The following is a 23,540-nucleotide window of genomic DNA, read 5'->3' as shown; positions in this document are numbered from 1 at the left end:
GCCCCTCATGACCGCCAGTGCCTAGAATGTGTTGAATGACGCCTGGGCTCCTAACCAGTTGCGGGTGTATTATGAGACTAATAGGTCTGTGTTAGACACCACGCTGATTTAAACTCATCAAGCCCGGTCTCGTGCAACAAATCTGGACCAGAAGCCTCTGGTCCATAAACCACAGGCTCACAGAGTGTTGCACAGACACCTCGACTTCTAAATGTGTGAACAACCTACTTATGTTTTCATGTAAACGTGTTTGGGCGCTCGAATATCATCACTACTGTCAGACTTAACCATAGGACTCAAATGATCTTGTTGGCCCTAGACAGCGGGCCGTCCTGAGGCAGTACTTGAAGTATCGGCGTCTTCGTGTTATTAGGCGACGCGTTTCAGCGTTTGTGTTCCTCTGTCGCAGGTGGATGTCGCTTGGGTTAATAAAACATACGAAGAAACAATTGTAAGCGCGATCTATTTCGCTAATCGTACATTCTACCAGAAAGAACAGCGCGATGAGGGACTCATGGCCGCACCGTTGGGACACTTGAAGGCTTCGGCAAAGGCCTTCATGTTTTTGAGCGCCACATTACACCGTTGCACAAATGGCGAGTACTGCTTGGCCTGAATGACGCCTGATGTGGCGCACCACTTGGTGCACGAGGCGATGAAGAAGAGCTGCTTGGCGTCGTACTTGAGCTCTGCCAACTGTCGGCGGTCGCCATGGCTCACGAAGGCCTCGTGGGCGGACACAATACCGCTGAAGTCTGCCATGTTCTCGGAGTCGGCCTCGCCCTGCGAAAGGATGGCAGAGGTTGCACACAGTCTCGTGACGAGCCAAGTGCAGTCTGAAATTCAAGCCTAAAGTGAATAGGGCCCATTTTTAAATGCGCTTCAAACCTTACCAGGAAGATAACGGACTTATCGTCTTCACTAGCATTAATACTATTTTTAGCATTTCACTGTTGCCCATTCGAGCCAGGGGACGCAGTAGAAAGGAAGTGGTTCAGACATGAGCGATAGCTGCCAGTAGATAAGGTAAGATTTCCAGGTGCCGCTTTGGATCGTCCTTCAGTGGAACGCGCACTGGACATCATTCTATAACGTTAGCCTACTGCAGCGATTTTCACTGAAGGAATTCTTTTTGTCACGACAGCGTGTTTCGTTTAATGTCGTCCCATATGGTTTTGTGGCTATGTGGGCATTAACGTCCCAAAGCGACTCAGGCTATGACAGACGCCGTAGTAGAAGACTCCGGAAATTTCGACCACCTGGGGTTCTTTAACGTGCACTTACATCGCATAAAGCACGGCCGCCTTGCTTTTTGCCTCCATCGAAAAGAGGCCGCCGAGGCCGGCACTCGATTGTCGTCATATATATTATACTCTCAAGATATTGCTAGTTTCAAGAGTTATGTGTCTAAAAGGAAAAACCGGTTTATTAATTAGAACGTGAAGTAATTTTTATTTTCAAAACGTGCATCTCTTTTTCCCCGGATGCGAAAGCCGATGATTTCCGAAAGCGTTCCAGTGCTATGGCTGCCGGTGCTTCCCGGTTAAGAAATGGCAATCCGTATGTGAACCACAATGTTGACCATATTGAATTATTAGTCATGTAGGTAATTCACAGGCAGATGCGGAAGCCGACGAAATTTCAGAAGCAGGTTATCACATTTGTAATTGGAAAGGTAAATCTGACTTAATATAAATCGAAAATCAATTTAAACGAAAGAAGCTGAGGAGTTTGAAGCAAAACCGAGTGTGAGAGAGGTAGAATAAAGGCATTCCACGTTACTAACACAACTGAAAAATGCAGCACTACTGCTTCACTTTTACTTCCGAACAATTAGTTTACATTCTAGAAAGGATGCGTGCGAATTTTCTAAGCGTCATGTCTGCGTTTGCGCAGAATTTTATTATCGTTTTTCGGTCGTTCCTGCCTTCTATTCAGGCTTTTAAACGTGCCTTCCTACCCGCCTTCTTTTTTACCCTGTTTACGGGCCTATATTTGGATTGACAGTTTTTTGTGATTTTGTTTCTTGACACTGCTTCTTATGGTGGGTCGATCTTTTTTTTTTAAATTCGGTGGAAACATTTGTTGGTTGGTTGGTTTGTGGGGTTTAACGTCCCAAAGCAACTCAGGCTATGAGAGACGCCGTAGTGGAGGACTCCGGAAATTTCGACCACCTGGGGTTCTTTAACGTGCACTGACATCGCACAGCACACGGGCGCCTTGCTTTTCGCCTCCATCGAAAAGCTGCCGCCGAGGCCGGGATTCGATCCCGCGTCCTTGGGAACAGTAGTCGAGCGCCGTAACCACTGCGCCACCCCGGCGGGGTGGAAACATTTGTGGCAGCGGGATTCGAACCATGGTGTTTTTGTACGCCGGTTTTAGTCTTACGTCACCGCTGCCCTAAGATGTCTTTTAAAATTTAGAGTACTGACACACGTTTTTACGCATTTATTCTCGTACAGCAAATATGTATGCAGACCACAATATTATATACATATCACAACCTGTATTCGTCAACGAGCGCGAAACAGCTCAAAATCAAATGTTCCCTTTCAATGCTTTCTTTATGAACAGCCGAATTTTGGATAAGGCACCAAAGTTTTGTGCATGTGGTGGATAATAGCCTTCAATATAATCCTTTCTTCGACATCTTCGTTGATTCCGACAATAAAACTAGCCCGTCTCATTAAAAGGAATAGCACTCAGTGAAGCAACTCCTAATATGTGGTAGGTTTGTTCATGGCTGACGTGTTTAGAACAAAACTTCGACATCACGGTCATCACATGGCGGTTGAAATCAACATCGATATGGGTGAAAAAAATTCATTTGCAAATATATTTAGAGGTCGTATGCGACTACAACGTACTACCTCCCGTACCGTATCATGTTTGGTACCATTAAGAAAATGAAAACACTGAACAAAACTGCAATATTTGTGCTGCTCTGAAGGATTCATGGTGGTAACATGACATCGTGTAATATGTATGTGAGAGTGCAGTCGAGTCACCTTTGTGTAAGCGCTCGGGCAGTGCTCATCCCGCAATAAAAAACTGAAATTAAAAATCAGTCGACAATTTGCGGACAAAGTTCACATGCTCATCTTCACAGGCCTGTGTGGATCTACTTCCGTATAAGCATTGCTTATAAAAAGTAGAAACTGCGACGAGGTATTCATTTTTATGCAGGGAAGTGCGCCGATCGAGCGCTCTACTCAAGGGTGACGTCGACTGTACATCCCTATCTATACCACGTACCCTAGGATATTTGCGGGTCGGAGCGGTATCGGTGCGAACTTATTTTGGATGCACTGTTCCCGCAGCTTTCGCCAATAAGCCTCACTCGCACGTTGTTACTGACGTTGCTTTCGGGAAATGGTTTGACCTTTCTCTGGGAACAATGGTCTTTTTATTACTCACCTCGCCATTCGAGAAAACATTCTTAGGGTACAGTTTTTCAGTTTCTGGAAAGTTTGTAAATTGATACGTTTCTTGTAATTAAAAAATGAACTTAAGGCAATGTCATAAATATTTAATTAAATGAATCGTATTAGCTAAGCACCTATGAATTTGTGTATTTTGTGGGAATAGTACACTCCATTTAAGTTTCTCGATGGAAGATTTTGTGACCGCAGATGCATACCCTCTAATAAGGCAATGGTAACAAACATTTCTCAGCGTTATTGCTCTTTGAATATTTTATAAGTCAGACACAAATACTGGGTTTCGTTCACAGATTAACGAAGCCTGGCTGACAGCAATGTGTATGAGACCTGCACTCTGTTTTCTTGCTTGTCCCCTATGCCCTACAGAGTGAAAATTATCCGAAACATGCGTTGTATTTCCCTAAGACACTTTGTCTAATATTCATGCATAGCTAGCCGTACTCACGTCATTCGCTCCGTGTGACCGACGGAGACATAACACCCGCTCTGCGTGTTGTTCCCAGGAGCGGTTTGACCACCAACGTTCCCAACGGCCCTGCGCGTCAACGAGGCTGCCTTGCAGGTCGAAGGCGTGCGTAATTTCGTGGCCGATGATTCCACCCAGGGAGGCATAGTTGATTGCCTTGGGCAGTGCGGGCGAGAATAGGGGTGGCCGCAATGTTGACGCCGGGAGAACCATCTTGTTGCGGTACGGGATGTACGCCGCATTGGTCCGCGTCACCGAAAAGCTGCGGCGCACGAGCAAAATGAGGCTCTGTCGAATCATGTGGTTTGAGCGCTATTTCTTGAGAGATTGCATCAACGTCACGTGGCTTCCGATCGATGCTACATAGGATCTGGCTTGTGCAACTGGCATTATAAGAGTTTCCTTGAACTAATGACGCCTGGAAAGGCCGCCATTAGAAACTGAGTGGAAACATTTAACGCGAACCCTAGATAGTGAAGCTAGTTTAGCAGCGCTGTTGGAGGAACTAGAGGGTATGAAAGGGTATGAACGCGAGTGGCCGGAGTTAGACTAGCTGAGTCTGCAGAGTGCAATAACTTAGTAATCATCAATACCTTCTTCATCAAATGGAAGAACCAGATGTGGACATGGGAAAGTATTAATAGAGAGACTAAAAATAAAATCGACTTCATACTGTGTTCTAACCCCGCCATTATGCAGGATGTAGAGGTAACCGGGAAAGTGCAATGCAGTGACCACAGGATGGTAAGGTCTCGAATTAGTCTAAATCTGGAGATGGAACAAAACGGATTGTAATAAAGAAGTCCATCAACAAATTAGCAGTGCGAGGGAGGGCAGAGGGCTTAGTGAGGTTAGGGGGCCGAATAAGGCATATACTTTACTAAAGGACAGGCATCTACTGTTTTATTGAGGTTTACCGGAGAGACGAGAACTAGGAATAGGTTTTCTTGCCAATAAGTATATTGTCACGTAGTGGTGACGAGGTCGACGACACAAATGAAGGCGTCGATGATTGCACTAAAGAAACCTTTATTTGGGCTGACTTGCACCCGCAAAAGAACTAAGCAACTCGGCGGCGGTGATAGCAACAAACGCGCTCGTCGGTCGTCGAACAAAGAATGCCCGTCACACTCGTCAACCTCAATTTAAAGGCTGCACAGAAACATCTAGATAACGTCGCAAACAGCTACCAGCACGGGCTGGAACATTGTGGAAAGACACCTGAGTGGCCGGAACCTTCGAGACAGATCTCGGTGCATCTTGCGCTACAACAAAACTGATAAAGGTGTGACTCGCGACATCAAGCATTAACAAAGATTACGGAACTGATATGCGGTCCAGAATCAGAGTGATCAGCCTGTATTCCGGCGGCTGTTAAAAAACAATAAATACTCTTTTGAAGGTTTCGTGGCAATATAGCTGCTAAGGTAGATGAACTCTATAGCATTAACGCTAGGGTAGCCGGCATCGTAATAAAGCTTAATAAGCGGTATAAGCTGACGGTTGTGTAGGCGTACACACCCACATGTAGTTATGATAACCAGACAGTTGAAAGCTTATACGAATGTGGAATCCGTAATGCGGAAAGGAAAGACTCAGTATACTGTAGTAATGGGAAACTTCAACGCCAAGGGTGCGTCGACCTCTGTCAAGCCTTTTTCTGGCTTTTTGTCGGCGCACCTAACATCTTCACGGTGTTGAATAAATTGAATTGAATTGAAAAGGTACGAAAAGAGCAGGCAGGAGACCAGGCATGGGTGAATGTTGCATTGGTTCTGGAATAGTAGGGGGGAGTTAACTAGCTGAGTCTGCAGAGTGCAATAACTTAGTAATCATCAATACCTTCTTCAGCAAATGGAAGAACCAGATGTGGACATGGGAAAGTATTAATAGAGAGACTAAAAATAAAATTGACTTCATACTGTGTTCAACCGCCGCCATTATGCAAGATGTAGAGGTAATCGGGAAAGTGCAATGCAGTGACCACAGGATGGTAAGGTCTCGAATTAGTCTAAATCTGGAAATGGAACAAAACGGATTGTAATAAAGAAGTCCATCAACAAATTAGCAGTGAGAGGGAGGGCAGAAGAGTTCAGGATCTCGCTGCAGCATTGATATCCAGCTCTAACCGAGGATGACGACAATAGCCTAGAAGCAATGAACAATAATTTCAGAGATATTATTACTGAGTGCGCTGCAGATGTAGACGGTAGGATAGTTAAAGAGGATAACGGTAAGCTGTCTAAGGAGACGAAATATTTGATTAAAAAACACCACGGTATTAAAGCTCCCAATCCAACAGACGAGATTAATTTGGCAGATGTATCGAAGCCAATCAATAAGCGCAAAGTAGCCGGTATGGAAGTATAACACGGAGAAAATTAAGCATGCTGTAAAGAACAGTAGAAGACTTAAAGCGATGAAAACAAATTGGGCATAGGCAAAAATCAGATGTATGCGCTAAAGAACGGCGGGAAACGTCATCACGAATATGGACGAAACAGTCAAAGTAGCCATGGTGTTCTCTACTGATATCTGCAGTATCGAAATTAGTCAGAACAATAATGAGTTTTGCAGTAGGGATAAGCAGTCAGACGTCCCGCCAGTGAAGAAGGACAAAGTTAAGGAAACGTTAGAAACTATGAAAAGGAGGAAAGCATCTGGAGAGGATCAGGTAGCTGTAGATTGGTTGAAGGATGGGGGTGGGGGGAGGGAGGATATTGTGCTGGGAAAACTGGCTTCCCTATATACGCAGTGGCTGATATTATCGACTGTATCGGAACCATGAAAGAATGCAAAAATTATCTTAATTCATAAGAACGGGGAAACAACATTTTTGGTCCATGGCCCCTTTTCCAAGTATTTCATCCCAGAAAGGCCGAGCACCAGGACGGGGGAAATATTGTACCGATTGAAAACCGGTGGGTACCCGGCGGCACCGGAGATCGAACCCGGTACCTCCCGGATGAGAGGGGGATACTCTACGGCAAGGCCACCGCTTCGCGTCTGAAAAATGTGATACCAATCAGCTTACTGTCTGTTCCGTGTAAGATATTTATTAAGGTAAACACGCAATAAAGCAAAACACCAAGCAGGTTTTCGGAAAGGGTACTCTACTAGCGATCATATCCATACCATCAACCAGGTGATATAAAAATTCCCGGAATATAACCAGCCCTTATACATAGCATTCAGGTGCTGAGAAACAGCATTTGACTCAGTACAAACCACGGCGGTCATGCAGGCATTCCGGAATCATGGTGGAGACGAGCCATACGTGAAAGTACTCGATTATAAATATAGTGACTATAAAGCTACCATAGTTCTGCATAAAGAATATAACGGAATTCCTATAAATAAGGTGTTAGGCAAGAAGACACGATCTCCTCAATACTATTCACACCTTGCTTAGAGGAAGTATTCAGAGACTTGGAATGGGAGCAGTTAGGGATAAGGGTAGATGGAGAATACCTCAGTAATCTGCGATTTGCCGATGAAATTTCCTTGCTAAGTCCCTCGGGGGATGAACAGCAAATAATGATTGATGACCTAGACAGGAAAAGTAGAAATGGAGGTTTGAAAATGAATATTCAAAAGACTAAGGTATTATTCAACAGCCACAGGAAGGAACAGCAGTTTACGTTAGGTAGCGCAGCAGTGGAACTAGTAGGTGAATACGTCTACTTAGACAGGTAGTAACCGCAGATCCAGACCATGAAAGGGAAATAACAAGGAAAATAAGGTTGGGATGGAGCGTATCTGGCAAGCACTCGCAGATTATGACTAGCAGCTTGCCGGTATCGATCAAGAGGAAAGTATACAACTGTTGCATATTGTCACGACTCAAGCCACAGGGAGCCGTGAAGGTACACGTAGACGAGGCCCGAGAATAATGTAGGCTTCTAGCTCCAATAATAGAGGCCAGCACCAGCGCGCCTCTCGAGCCGACAACCGCTTCGTCGTCGTCGGCACCAAGCACGGCGGCCGCGGGGCGCTGGGCACGTGGCAATATTACCAGTACTCACGTATGGGGCTGAAACGTGGAGGCTAACCAAGAGAGTTCTAGGTAAGTGCAGCACAACGGAGAGCGCTATGGAACGAAAAATTGTAGGGGTAACTTTAAGACTTAGGGAGCGTGCAGAGTGGGTCAGAGAAATAACTCAAGTTACCGACATTCTAGTGGAAATCATCAAGAAGAAATGGGCATGGGCAGGACATGTAGTGCGAAAAGAGGATAATCGATGGTCGCTTGGGGTAACGTAATGTGTTCCTAGGGAAGGAAAGCGTAGCAGTGGGCGGCAGAAAGTTAGGTGGGAGGATGAGGTTAAGACGTCTGCAGGGTTTGCAGCTAGCATAAGACCGGGTTAATTGGAGGAATATGGGAGAGGCCTTCGCTCTGCAGTGGGTATAGTCAGGCTGATGATGATTATTAATATTTACGGGTCGCAAATGTGCTACCCCTTATTTTTGTATCTACTAACATACACTTAGGAAGGGCTCCGCCGGATGGTACAGTGGTTACGGCACTCGTCTAGTGTTTCCAGGGATGCGGGATCGAATCCCAGCCTCGGCGGCCACTTTTCGCACTAGGCCAAAAGCAAGGCGTCTGCGATGTGGGATGTCAGTGCTAGTTAAAGAATCACACGTTGCCGAAGTTTCTGGAGTTCTTCACTACGGCGTCACAAAGCATGGGTCGCTTTGGGACGTAAACCACACAAAGCATAACGAACACTTAGCTCATGTTGACTAGTAGTATGACGGGGTCCCTTGCTGCTTAGGCAGTGCGTGTTTACGTTACAGCGATCGATACATAATGTCGCGGTAAATACTTGTCTACAGTTTTCACAATAGATAGTGAGAGATTTATCATGAGGTAAGCTCAAAAAAATTGAAAACAATTTTGAGCTAGTCCGGACATCCCTGCAAGAATTGCAGAGATTTCAGAGTTTGGAGGACATTTTAGCACCGTTATTAGGCTATGGCACGAAACCAGCTCTCAGTTCTGTGAGCGGTCACACTTGCTAACGTAGACGTAGGCACTAAGAGTTTCACAATCTTCATTATTACTAGACCGTTCATGCGACATACATATACAAATGCAACGGCCTCGCACCTGTATGCGACTATTGATCGTTCGGTGTTTTTCACTGCTCGAACGTTGTGTTGTTTCGTGTGATTGATATATTTTATTTTTCTCCACACTGCCGATCCCATCTAGCGACTGCCACCTGCCTGCCGCGTATGCAGAGCAGCCATTTCCGCTTAGTCATGCCGCCGGCCTCCAAAGATCATGTGGCACGTGACGTCAACACTGCGACGCCGAGCCAGTGATCTCGGGTCGAAAAGGTGCATACCGGGATTTTCCGTTCGTATGGACGAATGCGTAGACAGAGACGGTGCCAGTTTTGCTACGCGCTGCGCTAGTGTTACGCTAACGCTTTCAGGGGCACCGAAGGCGCAAACATAAGCAATATCTGACTTTTATGGCTGCTAGTATTATAAGCTCCGCTAACAATAGCAACTAATTTCACTCATCGCCATCTCTAAGCTCTGTAGAGGTGTAATTCCGATCTCTCAACAGTTGGATCCTCTAAGCAGCGTCCCCTTGCGACAAATGAAAGCACACTATTAAAGCACGCCATTTCCGTCGCTTCTGTGCAGCAATAGATTAATACTTCTAATCTCAGCATTCAAAACATCTGTTCGAATCCCCTGAGTGCAATTTTCTAAATCTTTTTTTTTTTTTTTTTGCAATTCACAACCTTCAAATGAGTTACTAACATCTATTCCAGTGTAAGTTAACTTTTAGGTTGCATTATGTGATTATTTTGATTCTAAATAGCCGAAAAGCCAGCCGTTAACAAAGTCAAAAGGTACCGGTACGGCAAAGGTTACATTACGCGATTACATTTACCGTAAAAACTTTCCCTTCTACAGTGAATTTGTGCTACCTTTATGATGCGTTTAGAGACACGGCTCAGCAATAATCGCCGTTTAACTAGCTGATAGACAAGCAGCGATGAGAAAGAAGTTGCGGGACACTACCTTTAAAGGAACAAATTAAGCAGTGTGGAGCGATGTCCATGGTAACTACATTTTTTCGTTGCGTTAGTAAAGTGACGCTATCACAGCCAGGATATAACATGTACTCACTAGAAGCTCGAGTGATTGGTGATCTGCCAGGCAATTGTCTTGCTCATAGCGTCTAGCCATGGCTCCAGAAAATTATTGTCGACGTCCGGATAAGATTGGTACACCTGGCTGAGTTCTTTCTCTGATCTAAAATAAGTTGGATATCCAACGTGGAGGTCCATGACACGGACCTTGTTTATCGCTGTCGTCTTAGTAGGGCTGTCCAACCAAGTTGAGTTTTCGATCTCTTCCATTATGGACTCCCGAATGTCGTTCGTCATCTCTCGGGCGGCCCTAAGCGTGCTTTGCGGCACCGCTTTGGAGAAATACAACGAGAGGAGAGGAACCTGCATGGCTTGAAGGACTGCCGAGATGCACTTTGATATTATGTGTTCTTTTCGGTAGAAAGAGGCGGCAATCTTGCGAGATGAGAATGGCATCAAGGTTCGGACCAACTCCCATGCTATCAGAAGGCTAAGCTCTTCCCCTAAGTTGGCGTGAAGCTGGTCGAAAGAAGACAGGGCACCGAGGTTTACCTGCGGGATGAGAGAATTCCAAGTCAGCATCGAAAACTGCCATTTGCACTTTTTGTCATGCAAATGGCTGTATGCTCTTCTGCTTCTTGTGCAATTATAATGGAAGTTCGAATAATTAGAAGGACACCTGACTTCGCTATGGTCCGTGCACCATGATCCGTACCAAAGACCGTTCTTCGCCTATACGTTATAAATCAAAAGCCTTTCTATGCTCTTGGTACATCGGCTGGTCGTGGCCGCCGGACATGTCGGCAGATGTGACCACCGCAAGTGTCATCAGGAAATGTTCGCCGTATGAAGAGAGATTAGAGATGGAAAATTTATTGATATTGATAGTAATTAATGGAGGCCATATTAGAGATTAGTAGACGTTTTAATGACTAAAAAATGGCCGACGATTACGTTACTTCCTAATGCAAAATTTGAGCGCAGCACATCAGCTGGTTCACCTTTTCGATAGATTGAGGCAAAGGTTTCTAGCAAGACAACTATATACAATTACAGACAACATTTTTTAATTTTTCAGACGTATTCCTTCAAGAAACACTCCACTAACAGTTCTTGGAAATTAAGTTATCGGGAGTATACGAGAGGCAGCACGTGGGCCCATAGGAACGTTGCGCGACGAACAGATAGCAGCGACTGACTGATGCCGATGACGCCACTAGCGAGAGAAGAGAACGTGACTGCGCTTCGGCTTGGGATGCGTGCGCCATGATCCGTTGATAGCGAACCAACGTTTCGGCAGCCGGAGAGCACCCTCGCTGCCACGCAGAAAGAGGGGGGGGGGGGTGCTCACAACACACCGATAGCACGCGCGGTCGCCGCCACGGAGGAAGCGGGAGGGGGTGGGGAAAGGAGCGCACGCTGCCCCAGATGCGGAGCTGGTTACAGGAAAAACGCCGCCGACGCCAACGACGACGCCAAAAGCAGTAACGGCCGCCAAAGCGCTGCGCTCAAAAATTCCGACATCACTGCAGAATCTCCACTGAAAAAATCCTCTTGCCTGAGCGTTGGTGCGTTGTCCGCGAAATATGTCACCAGGATTCCGCGATTGACATTTACTGCGCATTTCCTCTCCTGTGAATCGTTTTTATAACGCCGATGAACTTTCGATGCGTTCAACGTAACGCTGGCGCTTGTGTCCGACAGGGGGCTAGTGATGTATGGTGTACACTCAACCTTTCACATATAAACACTGAAAATTCTGCAGTGCTATCGGAAGTTTTCAGACTGCAGTTGGTTGATTACTTCTCTTTTCACACTTTGTAATCATTCTCGCATATTAGTGCACGCAAATCACGCTCTCGTTCACGTTCAAACATTTGAATTTTCAGCCCCCTGAAGTCAGGCATAAGTAACCGGAGACCGAGCACACGTCACCCCCTTTGGTCATCGATATTACCACTCCCTGCTATTTCGACGTCTGGTAGACTTATTTGGCTCTATGGACATAACTAATTAATCCACATCAACCATTATGTCACTTGAATACCTTTCTTTGACGCTTTATCCTATAGTACCATTCTTTTCCCGGTACACCAACTGGTTCCTCTTTTAGGCTCCGAGAAAATCATGTCCATGCTAAACCCGCCTTAGTAGCCATAAAATGCTTACGCTTTATTAATGAATAATAATGACTTATAAAACGATTATATGTAATAAAGACTTGTAGCAACAATTTATTACAAAAGACTAAAAATGCTTATTAATAAACAATAATGATTAAAATGACCACCAACTACTTGTAATGACCACCAATGACTACATTTGATCAGTATGTGTAATGACGACTTGTAGTGCCTGTTGATTATAAATTACACAAAATTCCTTGTAATGAGTGCTATTGACTAAAATAGCTACACGTGACTTGTAATGACTAAAAATTACCAATCAATATATCTAACGGCATTCTGCATACATTATGTCAGAAGATTTGGTCAACCCTGCAGTGGCCACAGGATTGGAGGAGGTCAGTTTACATCCCCATTCCAAAGAAAGGCACTGCCAAAGATTGTTCCAACTACCGCACGATCGCGCTTATTTCTCATGCTAGCAAGGTGATGTTGAAAATCCTCCAAGGTAGGCTGCAGCAGTATGTGGATCGGGAGCTTCCGGACGTGCAAGCTGGGTTTCGCAAGGGCAGAGGAATTAGAGACCAAATTGCTAACCTTCGCTGGATCATGAAAAAGCAAGAGAGTTCCAGAAACCCATATACTTCTGCTTTATTGATTATGCGAAAGCGTTTGACTGCGTAGATCACAGCAGATTGTGGCAAGCTCTCCAAGAGATGGGAGTTCCAATTCACCTCATCTGTCTCCTCAGGAACCTGTATCAAGGGCAAGAGGCCACAGTCAGAACTGGGCATGGTCTTACTGATTGGTTTCCAATCGAGAAAGGAGTGATGCAAGGCTGCATACTGTCGCCCTGCCTATTTAACCTATATGCAGAGTGCATCATGAGGAAGGCCGGTCTGGACGAGTCTTCAGCTGGAGTGAAGATTGCTGGAAAACGTATCAACAACCTTAGATATGCGAATGATACCACTTTAATGGCAGAAAGTGAAGTAGAACTCAAGAGACTTCTGATGCGCGTACAAGAAGAGAGTGAGAAGTTTGGGCTTAAACTGAACATTAAAAAGACAAAGATCATGGCGTCTTACCCTATCAAGTCCTGGACCATCAATGGAGAAGAAGTGGAAGCTGTGACAGATTTTCTTTTCTTGGTCTCCAAGATTACCTCGGAAGGAGACTGCAGCTATGAAATTAGGAGACGCCTGCTTCTGGGAAAGAGAGCAATGGTTAGCCTTGATCGCCTAGTAAAGAGCAGGGACATTAGTCTGCCAACCAAGATCCGTATAACTCGTGCTATGGTCTTCCCAGTTGTGATGTATGGATGCGAGAGTTGGACTGGGAAAAAGGCTGACTACCGAAGAATTGACGCGTTTGAATTGTGGTGCTGGCGGAGACTCTTGAGAGTTCCTTGGACTGCCAGAAGATCAAATCAGTCGATATTGTCGACCATAAACCCTGACTGCTCTTTGGAGGGTCAAATTCTAAAGTTAAAGCTCAGCTACTTTGGTCATCTGATGAGAAGAGAGGAGTCGCTGGAGAAAGATTTGATGTTGGGAAAGGTTGAGGGTCGCCGGAGAAGGGGTAGGCAGCGAACGCGATGGTTAGATGGCATTCTCGAGGCACTGCAGATGAAGTTATGTGATGTTAGGAAGATAGTGAGAGACCGGAAAGCGTGGCGTGACATTGTCCATAGGGTCACGAAGAGTCGGACACGACTGAACGAGTGAACTGAGAATCTCTAACGACGACCCATTCCGACTACAATTATTTAGAAATCACTAAAACAGTTAATAGATACTAGTAATGACTAAAATGAGAAGCCAACAGAAAGAAGGCGCGAGGAATACGTAGAGTAGCGAGAAGACAAACAGGCCAATCATAAAGGAGGAAGAGTAGGCTTTTACCGTTCACGTTTTAAGAGATATCTTAACAGACCCTTTACTTTTTTGTGCATTCTTGTCGTGCAGAGGACTTTGGCTCGAATCAAAATAAAGACAAATAAATTTTAAGAAATTGTGCATTTTCTTCGGAATGTCGACCATTTGGGCTGTTTCTCCATTTCCATTTTGAGCTGCGGTGTCGAATTTTTGCCAAACTGATCTCAACACAGAATAACGCACACACATGATAGCCAAACAGAGTATTTTTTTTTCATTCGCAAGTTTCAACCAATATCTATAAGTTACGATGATAAACGAATGCCTGGTGCTGTGCTGATGCAGAGAAAGCAGCGCCTAGTGTTGTAGATGTTATCTATAGTGCTGATCGAGATGTTCGGCTTAGCGTAGAAAAGAGAGTCACTGGCACTTGAAGCATGTGATCTTATCAGGAATGTAAATCAAGGTACGAAGGAACATGTCTGTGTAAGCTGCAAGCTTAATAAAATTTTGATATGCGTACTTTTCAAAGAGGTTAGCGCACTTGAATTCAAGCTTTGTGTGGGCACAGTTAATGCGTTCCATGTAGTTGCCTAGTTTTGAGTAAGACCCAGCCTAACTTCACTCATAAAACGGAAGCCGTTTAAATAGGCTCTTCACGATGCTCATTCAGAGCTGCTTGGAGCTATAGGCAGTTATAAATGTGATTGCACGCCTTCGCTATTTCACTCTGTCTTTTTTTTCGGTAGTTTGGCACTCCTCGTGCATAATGTGTATAAGACGGTATTAGAATTATTAACCATCAGAAAACAAGGCACTGCCTCGTGTTCCTTGTAGGAAGAAAATTATGTCCACTAGAAAATCGTCATAATTTAGCACGAACAAGGGGTGGACGAGGGAGCAAGAAGCAAATACGTTCATTATCAATAGATACTTGTACTTAGGCGGCCACTTCAATGGCAGTGGACACAGTGAAACAGCACATCGCGGATAGGAAATGAAAACTCACTGCGTGGCGCAGTTGAGGCAGTAAAAGAAGGCAGCGAAGTGAAAATATGATCGTTCCATGAAATTACTTAAGGTAGCACATGAGTGCACGCAGCTTTGCCAAATTCCAAATCTCAGAAAGAAGCTTTCAGCGGATAAGCTTCATCGACACGAGATCCAAGATGCTCAGACCAAGGAAATATGGTGCTAGAAGAATTAAGCGATGCCTCAGCCATTAGCATTGTCACATTGATTGCTAGCTGCATGTTGTTGACGCTCCGTGTTTCTCTGCCCCGATCTCCTTTCTTTGCATCTGAAAGCTTTATATGATGTTTTGAATGCTAGAGCATTAGTACACTTCACCTGGCCTCTCGCATCCAAGCCAACACATTCCTGCATACCGAATACTTGTACCACGTGGTTGATGTCCCCCGTAACGTCGTCATTGAAACAACGCAGCCTCAAAAACTTAAGAACCTGCCTCATAAGAACCTGCAGGTAATTTTACTTTAGCTCACGGACGTCGCTAGACGTGTGACAGGTTGGCGTTTGGTATTGCATCAAAGAACAGTTGGAATAATCGAGAATAATCCAGCTGCTGACGGAGGCAGTGACGTGCCAAACCCACAAGCGGCACTCTTGCGCTTTCGTTTATTATGTCGCCGAACGTCTATGGCAATTCTATTGAGCTCAAGATTAACAATACAAATATCGACCAGCAAAATGAGATTTCATGTGATATAGGTGACCTAGAAACAATGTATTTTGTGCAGTATAATAATCAGAAACTCCTATTTCTGAATTCTGCTTCTGAATGGCAGGAATCAGAATTCCTGTTATTTTCTGACACAGACCAAAACATTATTAAGTAGAAAGCTGCCGAAACGTAACGCAGTCGAGTATATGTCGTATGAATCTCATTGTCTGCGATTTTCCTTTTGTTTACATGGCTCGCGATGCTGGGATAAAGATATTTTGAAGTCGCTTACCTACCCTTGAAATTTCAGTGCTATTGATACGTAAATACTCGGAAGATCCAGACTCTGATACTTTTTTTAAGATGGATACTGGTAAGACAGGTCAAACAATTATCTGTATATTTTATATTGTAGTGGCATTCGAACTCCATTGAACAATACAGAGATTATATCTAACAATCTCCTTTGACTCTAGGTTACCAATCCTTCATTGCAGTTTGTCCTCTGTGGAAATAAAGAAAACCTGTGATCAGCGAATCGCAGATGGTTAAGCACTATCCTTTCACTTTTGTCTCACATCTTTCCGAGCACATCTCACCTTGCAAATTAACCGGCCTACAGACGTCCTATCACCTTACATAACATCGCCACTACTTGAGATTTAATTTCATCGTGTATGAAGACAAGGGTCGCCATACAGGTGTGGCAAATACTTTAGTGGACCTATCAATAAGGCCTTTGTGCAGCCTGCGCCCGCATATCTGAACAATTTCTAATAATTTTAAAGACGTAAATACCTTTTCGACTAATATCGTAATAATCTGCGATAATATTGTAGGAATTGTTTAATAATGTGCATGGCTAACGATGAAGTAATAGGATTAGCGCCAGGTTTTGCGGCATCCTTTTAGAAGTACACCTCACCTGAACTTCATCTTCTGCTTTGTACACACCCCCAGAGTGCTCTGAGATCAGGGACGCCCACCGACCGGTTGATATACTGGGCGTATAGTTCTGAAGAAGTTCCACAGTTGAAAAGACAGTAACCTGACTCATCTTTAGTATTTCCGGGTTGAAGATGATGCTTGTGGCTGTATTTTTCATGTGGATTACATTGAACATCCAAAGGAAGGCCTGTATCGTTCTGGGGTGTATTCCAAAGGCTAGCATATGAACTAGGTAAAACTCCGTCGCTCGCGTGTACTTGCTTCGCTGCTTTAGCCAGATTAGGTGAGTAAGGCTCAGCGTCAGGACCAGCTGTCGTTTGCCATTAGACAGCTTGGCATCATCCAGGAACATTCCTAGAAGTGTCACAATATTTGTTGTAGCGGCGTGTGCCGCAGATGTACACGGACTGCCAAGCAACCAAGAAAATCCCCTTTATTTCAACATGCAGTCACTTATATACACAGAGCGACACTGGTGCCTCTGGCGGCCGGTGATCACAAACTCAAACCGAAACCAAATATACAACAATATTGTACTTGAAGAAAAGCATGATGATCTTGTCCAGAGCTTCGCCGTTCGCGGAGGCGCTCAAGCCGAGGCCCAAGGACTGCACAAATGTCATCAGGCTCTGCGTTTCTTCAGCGGGACTCTCAATGCAGTTCTTGTAGAGGGCACCCGCCTTCTGAGCAGGACTCTGGTTTTGTGACGGATATGACCAGCTGCTGTCCAGTGATCGTACTAGAGTGCGGTACATCTCGTCATCCATCTGCATGAGTACCTGGCCTGAGGAGTGTTTGTAATTACCGCAGGCAAAGCTGTAAAAGTCGTCGCACGGGTTCACTTCTGGCTTCATGATGGCTTTGAGCATCTGGACCGCACTGCTGCATTGGAGATTTTGGCATATCGTTCCTCGCATTTCCAGCACTGTGGTGGAGCCAGTTTTTGGCTCCTTCTGCAGCATGAACCAGGCGACAATGAGCGCAGCCATCAGGGCCAGAATCCCAGCCATGACGACTAGGCATGCCCCCGGGTTCTGACTTGGTTCGGAATCATCGCCTCGCTCTTCTTCCCTGCTGGAATCCTCGGACATTCTCAGCAGCGCTGCGCAAACAACAGATGTCCACGTTTGTCAGCTACAGATATCAAGGTTTCAGTATGTTTCTAATTGACCAAAGAAATACAATGACAGAAATAGAAGTATTTCATAATTTTTTGCCTATAGACAAATGAGCAAAATAGAAATTGCTGCACCCTTGCATTCTTACGACAGCATTCTTAGTATCACAGAACTAAATAAGGCTCATTATTATACCCACAGCAATAAATACTTCGATTTGACTACTGAGGCTGCTGGCTCATCTATGTGATTTAAATACATGCCGCATGATATCGGTGGCCATTACCCTAAGCACACTGCGTATGTGACCCGCACTCATCCAGTTTCTTAAGAGTTGTAATTTGGGCTTTCAGTTGCTTGGAATAAGAATTGAGGACCAGCCTTTTCCTGCTGGTTTTCCCTGCGAGACAAAGGCACCATCAATTTCTGCAACTGCACAAACTCAGTGTTATTAATTACCTTCAAGAGATTAAGCAGCGACTTCATTCTAGGTATCCTCAACATCATATAATGTCATCATCATCAGCCTGACAATACCCACTGCAGGGCGAAGGCCTCTCAAATATTCCTCCAATTAATTCGGCCCTGTTCTAGCTGCATCCACTTGACCCCTGCAAACTTCTTAGCCCCGTCCGCCCACCTAAATTTTTGTCGCACCCTGCTACGTGTTCCTTCCTTTGGAACCCAATTTGTTACCCTAAGCGCGAATCGGTTATCGTCGAAGGCGTTAATCTGCGCGCTCATCTATGCCTCCCTATGCACAATGCTGTCGCCGAATGTTTTGTCCACAGCATCGTCCTGCGTCATTGCGCTTCTACAGCTATCATTATCGATCGTGGCGCTGCATTTACCACTCGCTTCCCTCGGGCTGTACTGAACCTCACATACACCAGCCAAAGACGTACAATGGCCTTCCGCAAGAAGAGAAATGGCTTGGTGGAATGCCTCAACATGCCCTTGGTGGGCAGGCTTTCAATGTATGTTAATGCCGAGCACAAACCATGGGACCAAATTCTTCCATACGCAACATTCGCGTATTGTGCTGTGCAGCAAGAAAGGACGCGGCTCACTTCTTCGAATTAGTCTGTCGCCAGTTTACTACCCAGCTAGATGCTGTCCTACCTGTGTACATCCCTGACTGTGAGACGGATGCTTTCAATGTATGTTGATACCGAGCGCAAAACATGGGACGAAATTCTTCCATAGGCAATCTTCCCGTATTGTACTGTGCAGCGAGAAAAGACGCGGCCCACTCCGTTCGAATTAGTCTGCGGTCGCCAGCTTACTACCCCGCTGGATGCTGTGCTACCTGTGTACAGCCCTGACTGTGAGATGGAACTTTACGTCGACATCGCCACTCAGGTTCAGCGTGCGGAAGAAGTGCGGCAACTAGCCAGACAACGTATTCATCGTCATCAGCATATCTATTCTGACCGCTACAACCTTGGACGCCGCTATGTTAACCACAACCCAGGCGACTATGTGTGAGTCTGGACTCCCGTTCGTCGCCGCGGGCTGCCCGAAAAATTACCCTGCGCCACTACTTCGGTACTTACCTTGTTGTCCGCCGTCTCCGCGACGCGATGTACGAAGCTGCACTAGCCTCACCAGCGCGCTCATCGCACAACAGCAAGCTCAGCGACATTATGCACGTGGTGCGAATGAAGCCGTCCTACCACCGATCCCCCGACTGACCTTCAGACAGAACAGAGTCTATTCCGTGATGTCAGACTCGTGGTGTAAACGCTTTTACGCTATTTTTCTCCACCCTTCTCTCTGACGGTAACACCTCATCAGGACGATGCTCCACAAGAGAGGGCAGTGACTCGTGTTAGAGGTAGAAGAAGAGAGACCGCAATCGGAAGAAATAGAGGACGTTGAAGTGTAGGCCTGTTCCTGGTGCCCTCTTTCCCTAGGTCAGCTCTCACGGTTCCCTAGTTCAGCAGTTGCAGTAGTCCTTCTGTGTAACAACTGTTACAATATGAGCGTTTCGATGCGCTTTAGCTTCGGTGCAGGTTTTCGACAACTGCTGGCTGCTGCACAGCTGTTAGAAAGAATAATTGCAGCCAAGGAGGAAACTGAAATTCGCCTTCATAAAAAGTAAAGATTTACCACAATCTAGTTAATGATGCAGTTCTTTAGCTTGTCCGCATATTTCAGGCCAATTAATATGGTGTGATAATAAGAAGGGCACGGAGCACATGCTTCTTCGTTTTAGTTCACATCTCTTAGCTTGAGCGACATCATTTCCTGTGTCGGTAAAACACTCTACCACACTTAATAATGATCAACATGGGTCTCAAGATTCTTCTCTGCTTTTCACAACCCGCCATGATCATGCGGTCAGTCTGGCGAATGACAATGCTGCTCTTTCGGATAACCTCTCAGCGCTATCGCTTTATACACTAATTGTTGAAGCTTATAAGTCTGTCTGGAATAGAGTGCATAAGGCTGGCCTCCTTATTCCAAGTGTCAAAGCCAATATTAGGCGCAAGGTCCCTTTCTGCTTTAGACAACATTTCATTATCATACCCAACACTGACGTCTCAGACAGTTTGGTCAACGGCGGCTTAAGCACGCTTAGCGACCCCTCGATGTTTTCAGAGCCGGCGACTAAAAGCAAAGCTTGTGGGGTGTCCTAAAATGTGTCAGACGGTCAGAAACTTTTCCGACAAGACAACGCAAAACTATAAGACGAAAAAGATTAAGATGTCTATTGCAACGAAGTTGTAAGCGTTCGCAAAGGCAAAGCCAGCCAATATTTTGTGTCCCACAGAAAATTGTAAAGTAGCGCGCGCATTGCGCTCATGTTCTTTTTCACAACTATCTCTGCAGTACAGCTAGTCGTCACCGCTCGACTGAAAGCTGGTGAAGTCGTGGCACAATTTCGTTAACTAAATTGGGTGACGCAGAAGCTCTCCTAATAAGCGTCTGATGCAAAAAATGTTTTGTAGCATCCGCTTGCGGATCCTCAACCTCGTCCATGCAACTTGCTACTCGTATGTGAGGAATCCTTGTCTTTTTCTGAGCTACACAATGCATACTAATTAGCGCACAGTTGGTGTCTAGCAATTAATTAAAAAGCCATAACAGGCAGACATAAAGCCTCGCAGAAACACAGTCAAAAGTCCATGCGTGGCGTAGGGAAAGCATCTCCAACTCGTGGTGAAAGGGTCCAGTAAGACTGCACACTGACGCCATATTCCCACCCCAAAGAGAAAGTCAGTGTTTTCAGGGCCTGGCAACTCGGTCGTATAACGCAGTCGCCAGGCATCATACAATTCCACAAGCAGTGAGTCAAATACATGTGACATGTGAACTACCACGTCATTTATCCATTGCCTCCATTTCCAGCTCACTACGCAGAAGCAGGACTTTTTTTTTTTTTAGAATGGGACCTTTATAACCAGCGTGTTAGAAATGGAGAGTGCCAGTGGAGGGCAGTCTATTTTATTTACACTGCACATGAAGCGCCCTTAAAATTGATAAGATGGTAGACATTTGGAAGGGAGTCAAAGGGTATTCGAGTACAACGATCGATAGGAGAGTAACTATTTTGCCGCGAGTGCGGGTCTTGGAATAAAACGTAATTGGAAAGTCAAAAAAATTTATTCAAGGGAATTTCCGATCTGCTGACTTGGTGAGATATATGGCTGCTATTATGAACTGAGGAGACATGTTCCTTTAGAGGATCTTGTCCGATGCTACACCATATGGGCTCGTTACTTCAGTTCGACGCTCGCGGTTGAATTCCTTGAGCAGTGGAATATTTTTCTGCGACTTTGAAAGGGCACCAAAAATTGTTTCTTTTGTCCCTGCGAGGGAACTGGGAGAACGCGTCTGCATAACTGGAACAATGGGACGCCGTATTCCGCTATCTCCGGTAGATGAAACCTTTGGCGGATTGACAGAGACGACAAAAGCAACACGCTGTGTAGGACCTACTTACCGTATCTACAAAGGTCTCGACAGTATTATATAAATTCTGTCCGCTCAGGGAACTCCTCCTATGTCATACCTGCTCGCCATGAATGCCAGCTTGGGGCTATCAGCAATCCTCTCAGTGGCGAATAGCCGCGGATCGAACATGCGGCGGTAATGGTGCTATCGCGCTACATTAAAAGTCGAATTTTTAAGTTCTCCAATTATCTTCAGTGCACTGCTCTCTTCCGACAGCCTATCACCTCCTGGCATCGATAAATAATCAGAGGAGGTCACATGGCAACGTGGAGTGATAACGGTGAGGTTTGATGCGGGAAAGCGAAATGTATGACAAGTAGTGTTGCCTACCTATGCAGTGGATTCCCACACGGTTTCCTGGTAAAGCAGACAGTGGCTGAAACGTTGAGTTTCAGAAGGCGTCTTCTTCTTTGTGCCTCGTAAGACATTACATGCACTCTTCTTCTACTTCTACTACCTTGGTAAATGTCACAGACCCACTAAAGGGGATTGGCTAGGGTTCGGTTTGAACGGTAAAATGTGCTACAGATACTGAAATAGTGTAAAAAATTAATTATCAACTAAACAAAAACCTAAACTTAAGATCACAGAATTGAAAGAAAGGAAAAAAAGTACGGAGCAAAATATGGAACCATATAAATTTTGATTACAATTGTCAAGAGAATCTGTCCTTAGTTGTGAGGTAGTTATGCAAATAATGACACATTTCAGGCAGCGCAAATAATCTTGCACTCGCACCAAAGGTGCGTAGAAGCGGGATCGAGAAACTAAAACCCAATAGGGATATTGAAATTTCTAAATATACCCTTCTCTGATGTGAAAACCTCTGGGAAGCGAAAAGGAAATGCTCAATATTTCCAATCCCACCGGAAGCCTTCCAAAGATTTGTTTGTCTGAACCTGTAATTGACATGAAGCAACTTTCCATGAGTAGATGAGATGTGGTAGTGTGCTGTAGATAAGGAAGGATCATTGTATGAGACGACTATGTGTTGATAGCGCTGAAAATGGGACATTCCAAAATTGATAATATTAGTGATGGCACATAGAACAGGTGCATCAAGAACTGATTAAGCCAAGACATCTGCTGCTTCATTCTCGAAAATACCGCAGTGCCCTGGGGCCCTGTTTAAGCGTATTTCTTTCATACATCCCGGTATCAAAACATTTAGTGAGCGGCCCAAAAGACTCTCCCGTGCTGACTCAAATGACACCAAAACCGAAAGACAGTATGACGGAAAAATTATTTTTACAAATTGCAGGAAACTTTTAAAGGTACAAGCCCAGTTGCCATAACCTCTACTAAAGGGATTGGTGTGTACGGGGACGCGCACAGAAAACGTTCAGGAAAGAAACTTACAAATTCCGATCGCTGCCTTCTGTGTGGTCACAGACGCACCAATGGTGATTACAGTGTCATCTGGGAACTTTCCAAGGTGATCAGATTAGAATATTTCCCCACATAACCCGGTTCTGTGCTAGCTGCATCCACTTGACCCCTGCGAACTTCTTAATCTCATCCGCTCACCTAACTTTCTGCCGCCCCCTGCTACGCTTTCCTTCCCTTGGAATCCAGTTTGTTACCCTAAGCGACCATCGGTTATCCTCTCTTCGCACTACATGTCCTGCCCATGTCCATTTCTTCTTCTTAATTTCCACAAGAATGTCGGTAACTTGAGTTATTTCTCTGACCCACTCTGCACACATCCTATCTCTTAATGTTACCCCTACCATTTTTCGTTCCATAGCCCTCTGGGCTGTCCTCAACTTAATTAGAACTCTCTCGGTTAGTCCTCCACGTTT

General features: G+C 45.1%; 2 protein-coding genes across 2 annotated transcripts; both read right to left on the bottom strand.

The window, feature by feature from the left end:
- Window positions 1-252: 252 nt before the first annotated feature.
- On the bottom strand, window positions 253-4,209 carry LOC146193548 (neprilysin-11-like). The gene is made up of 2 exons (XM_084600578.1): window positions 3,889-4,209; window positions 253-783 (listed from the first exon to the last, which is right to left on the bottom strand). The coding sequence occupies exons 1-2, from the start codon at window positions 4,207-4,209 to the stop codon at window positions 484-486; spliced, it is 621 nt and encodes a 206-aa protein (XP_084456704.1). The 3' UTR covers window positions 253-483.
- A 12,954-nt stretch (window positions 4,210-17,163) lies between these two features.
- Window positions 17,164-19,449, bottom strand: LOC146193547 (uncharacterized). Its single transcript, XM_084600577.1, has 2 exons — window positions 19,335-19,449; window positions 17,164-17,762 (listed from the first exon to the last, which is right to left on the bottom strand). The coding sequence occupies exons 1-2, from the start codon at window positions 19,396-19,398 to the stop codon at window positions 17,164-17,166; spliced, it is 663 nt and encodes a 220-aa protein (XP_084456703.1). The 5' UTR covers window positions 19,399-19,449.
- Window positions 19,450-23,540: the final 4,091 nt, after the last annotated feature.

Source organism: Amblyomma maculatum, chromosome 4 (assembly GCF_055883805.1).
Source record: "Amblyomma maculatum isolate TAMU_Amacu chromosome 4, ASM5588380v1, whole genome shotgun sequence".
NCBI classification, from domain to species: Eukaryota; Metazoa; Arthropoda; class Arachnida; order Ixodida; family Ixodidae; genus Amblyomma; species Amblyomma maculatum.
Note: the sequence above shows the minus strand (reverse complement) of the source record. Positions and strands in the feature narration are given on the sequence as shown.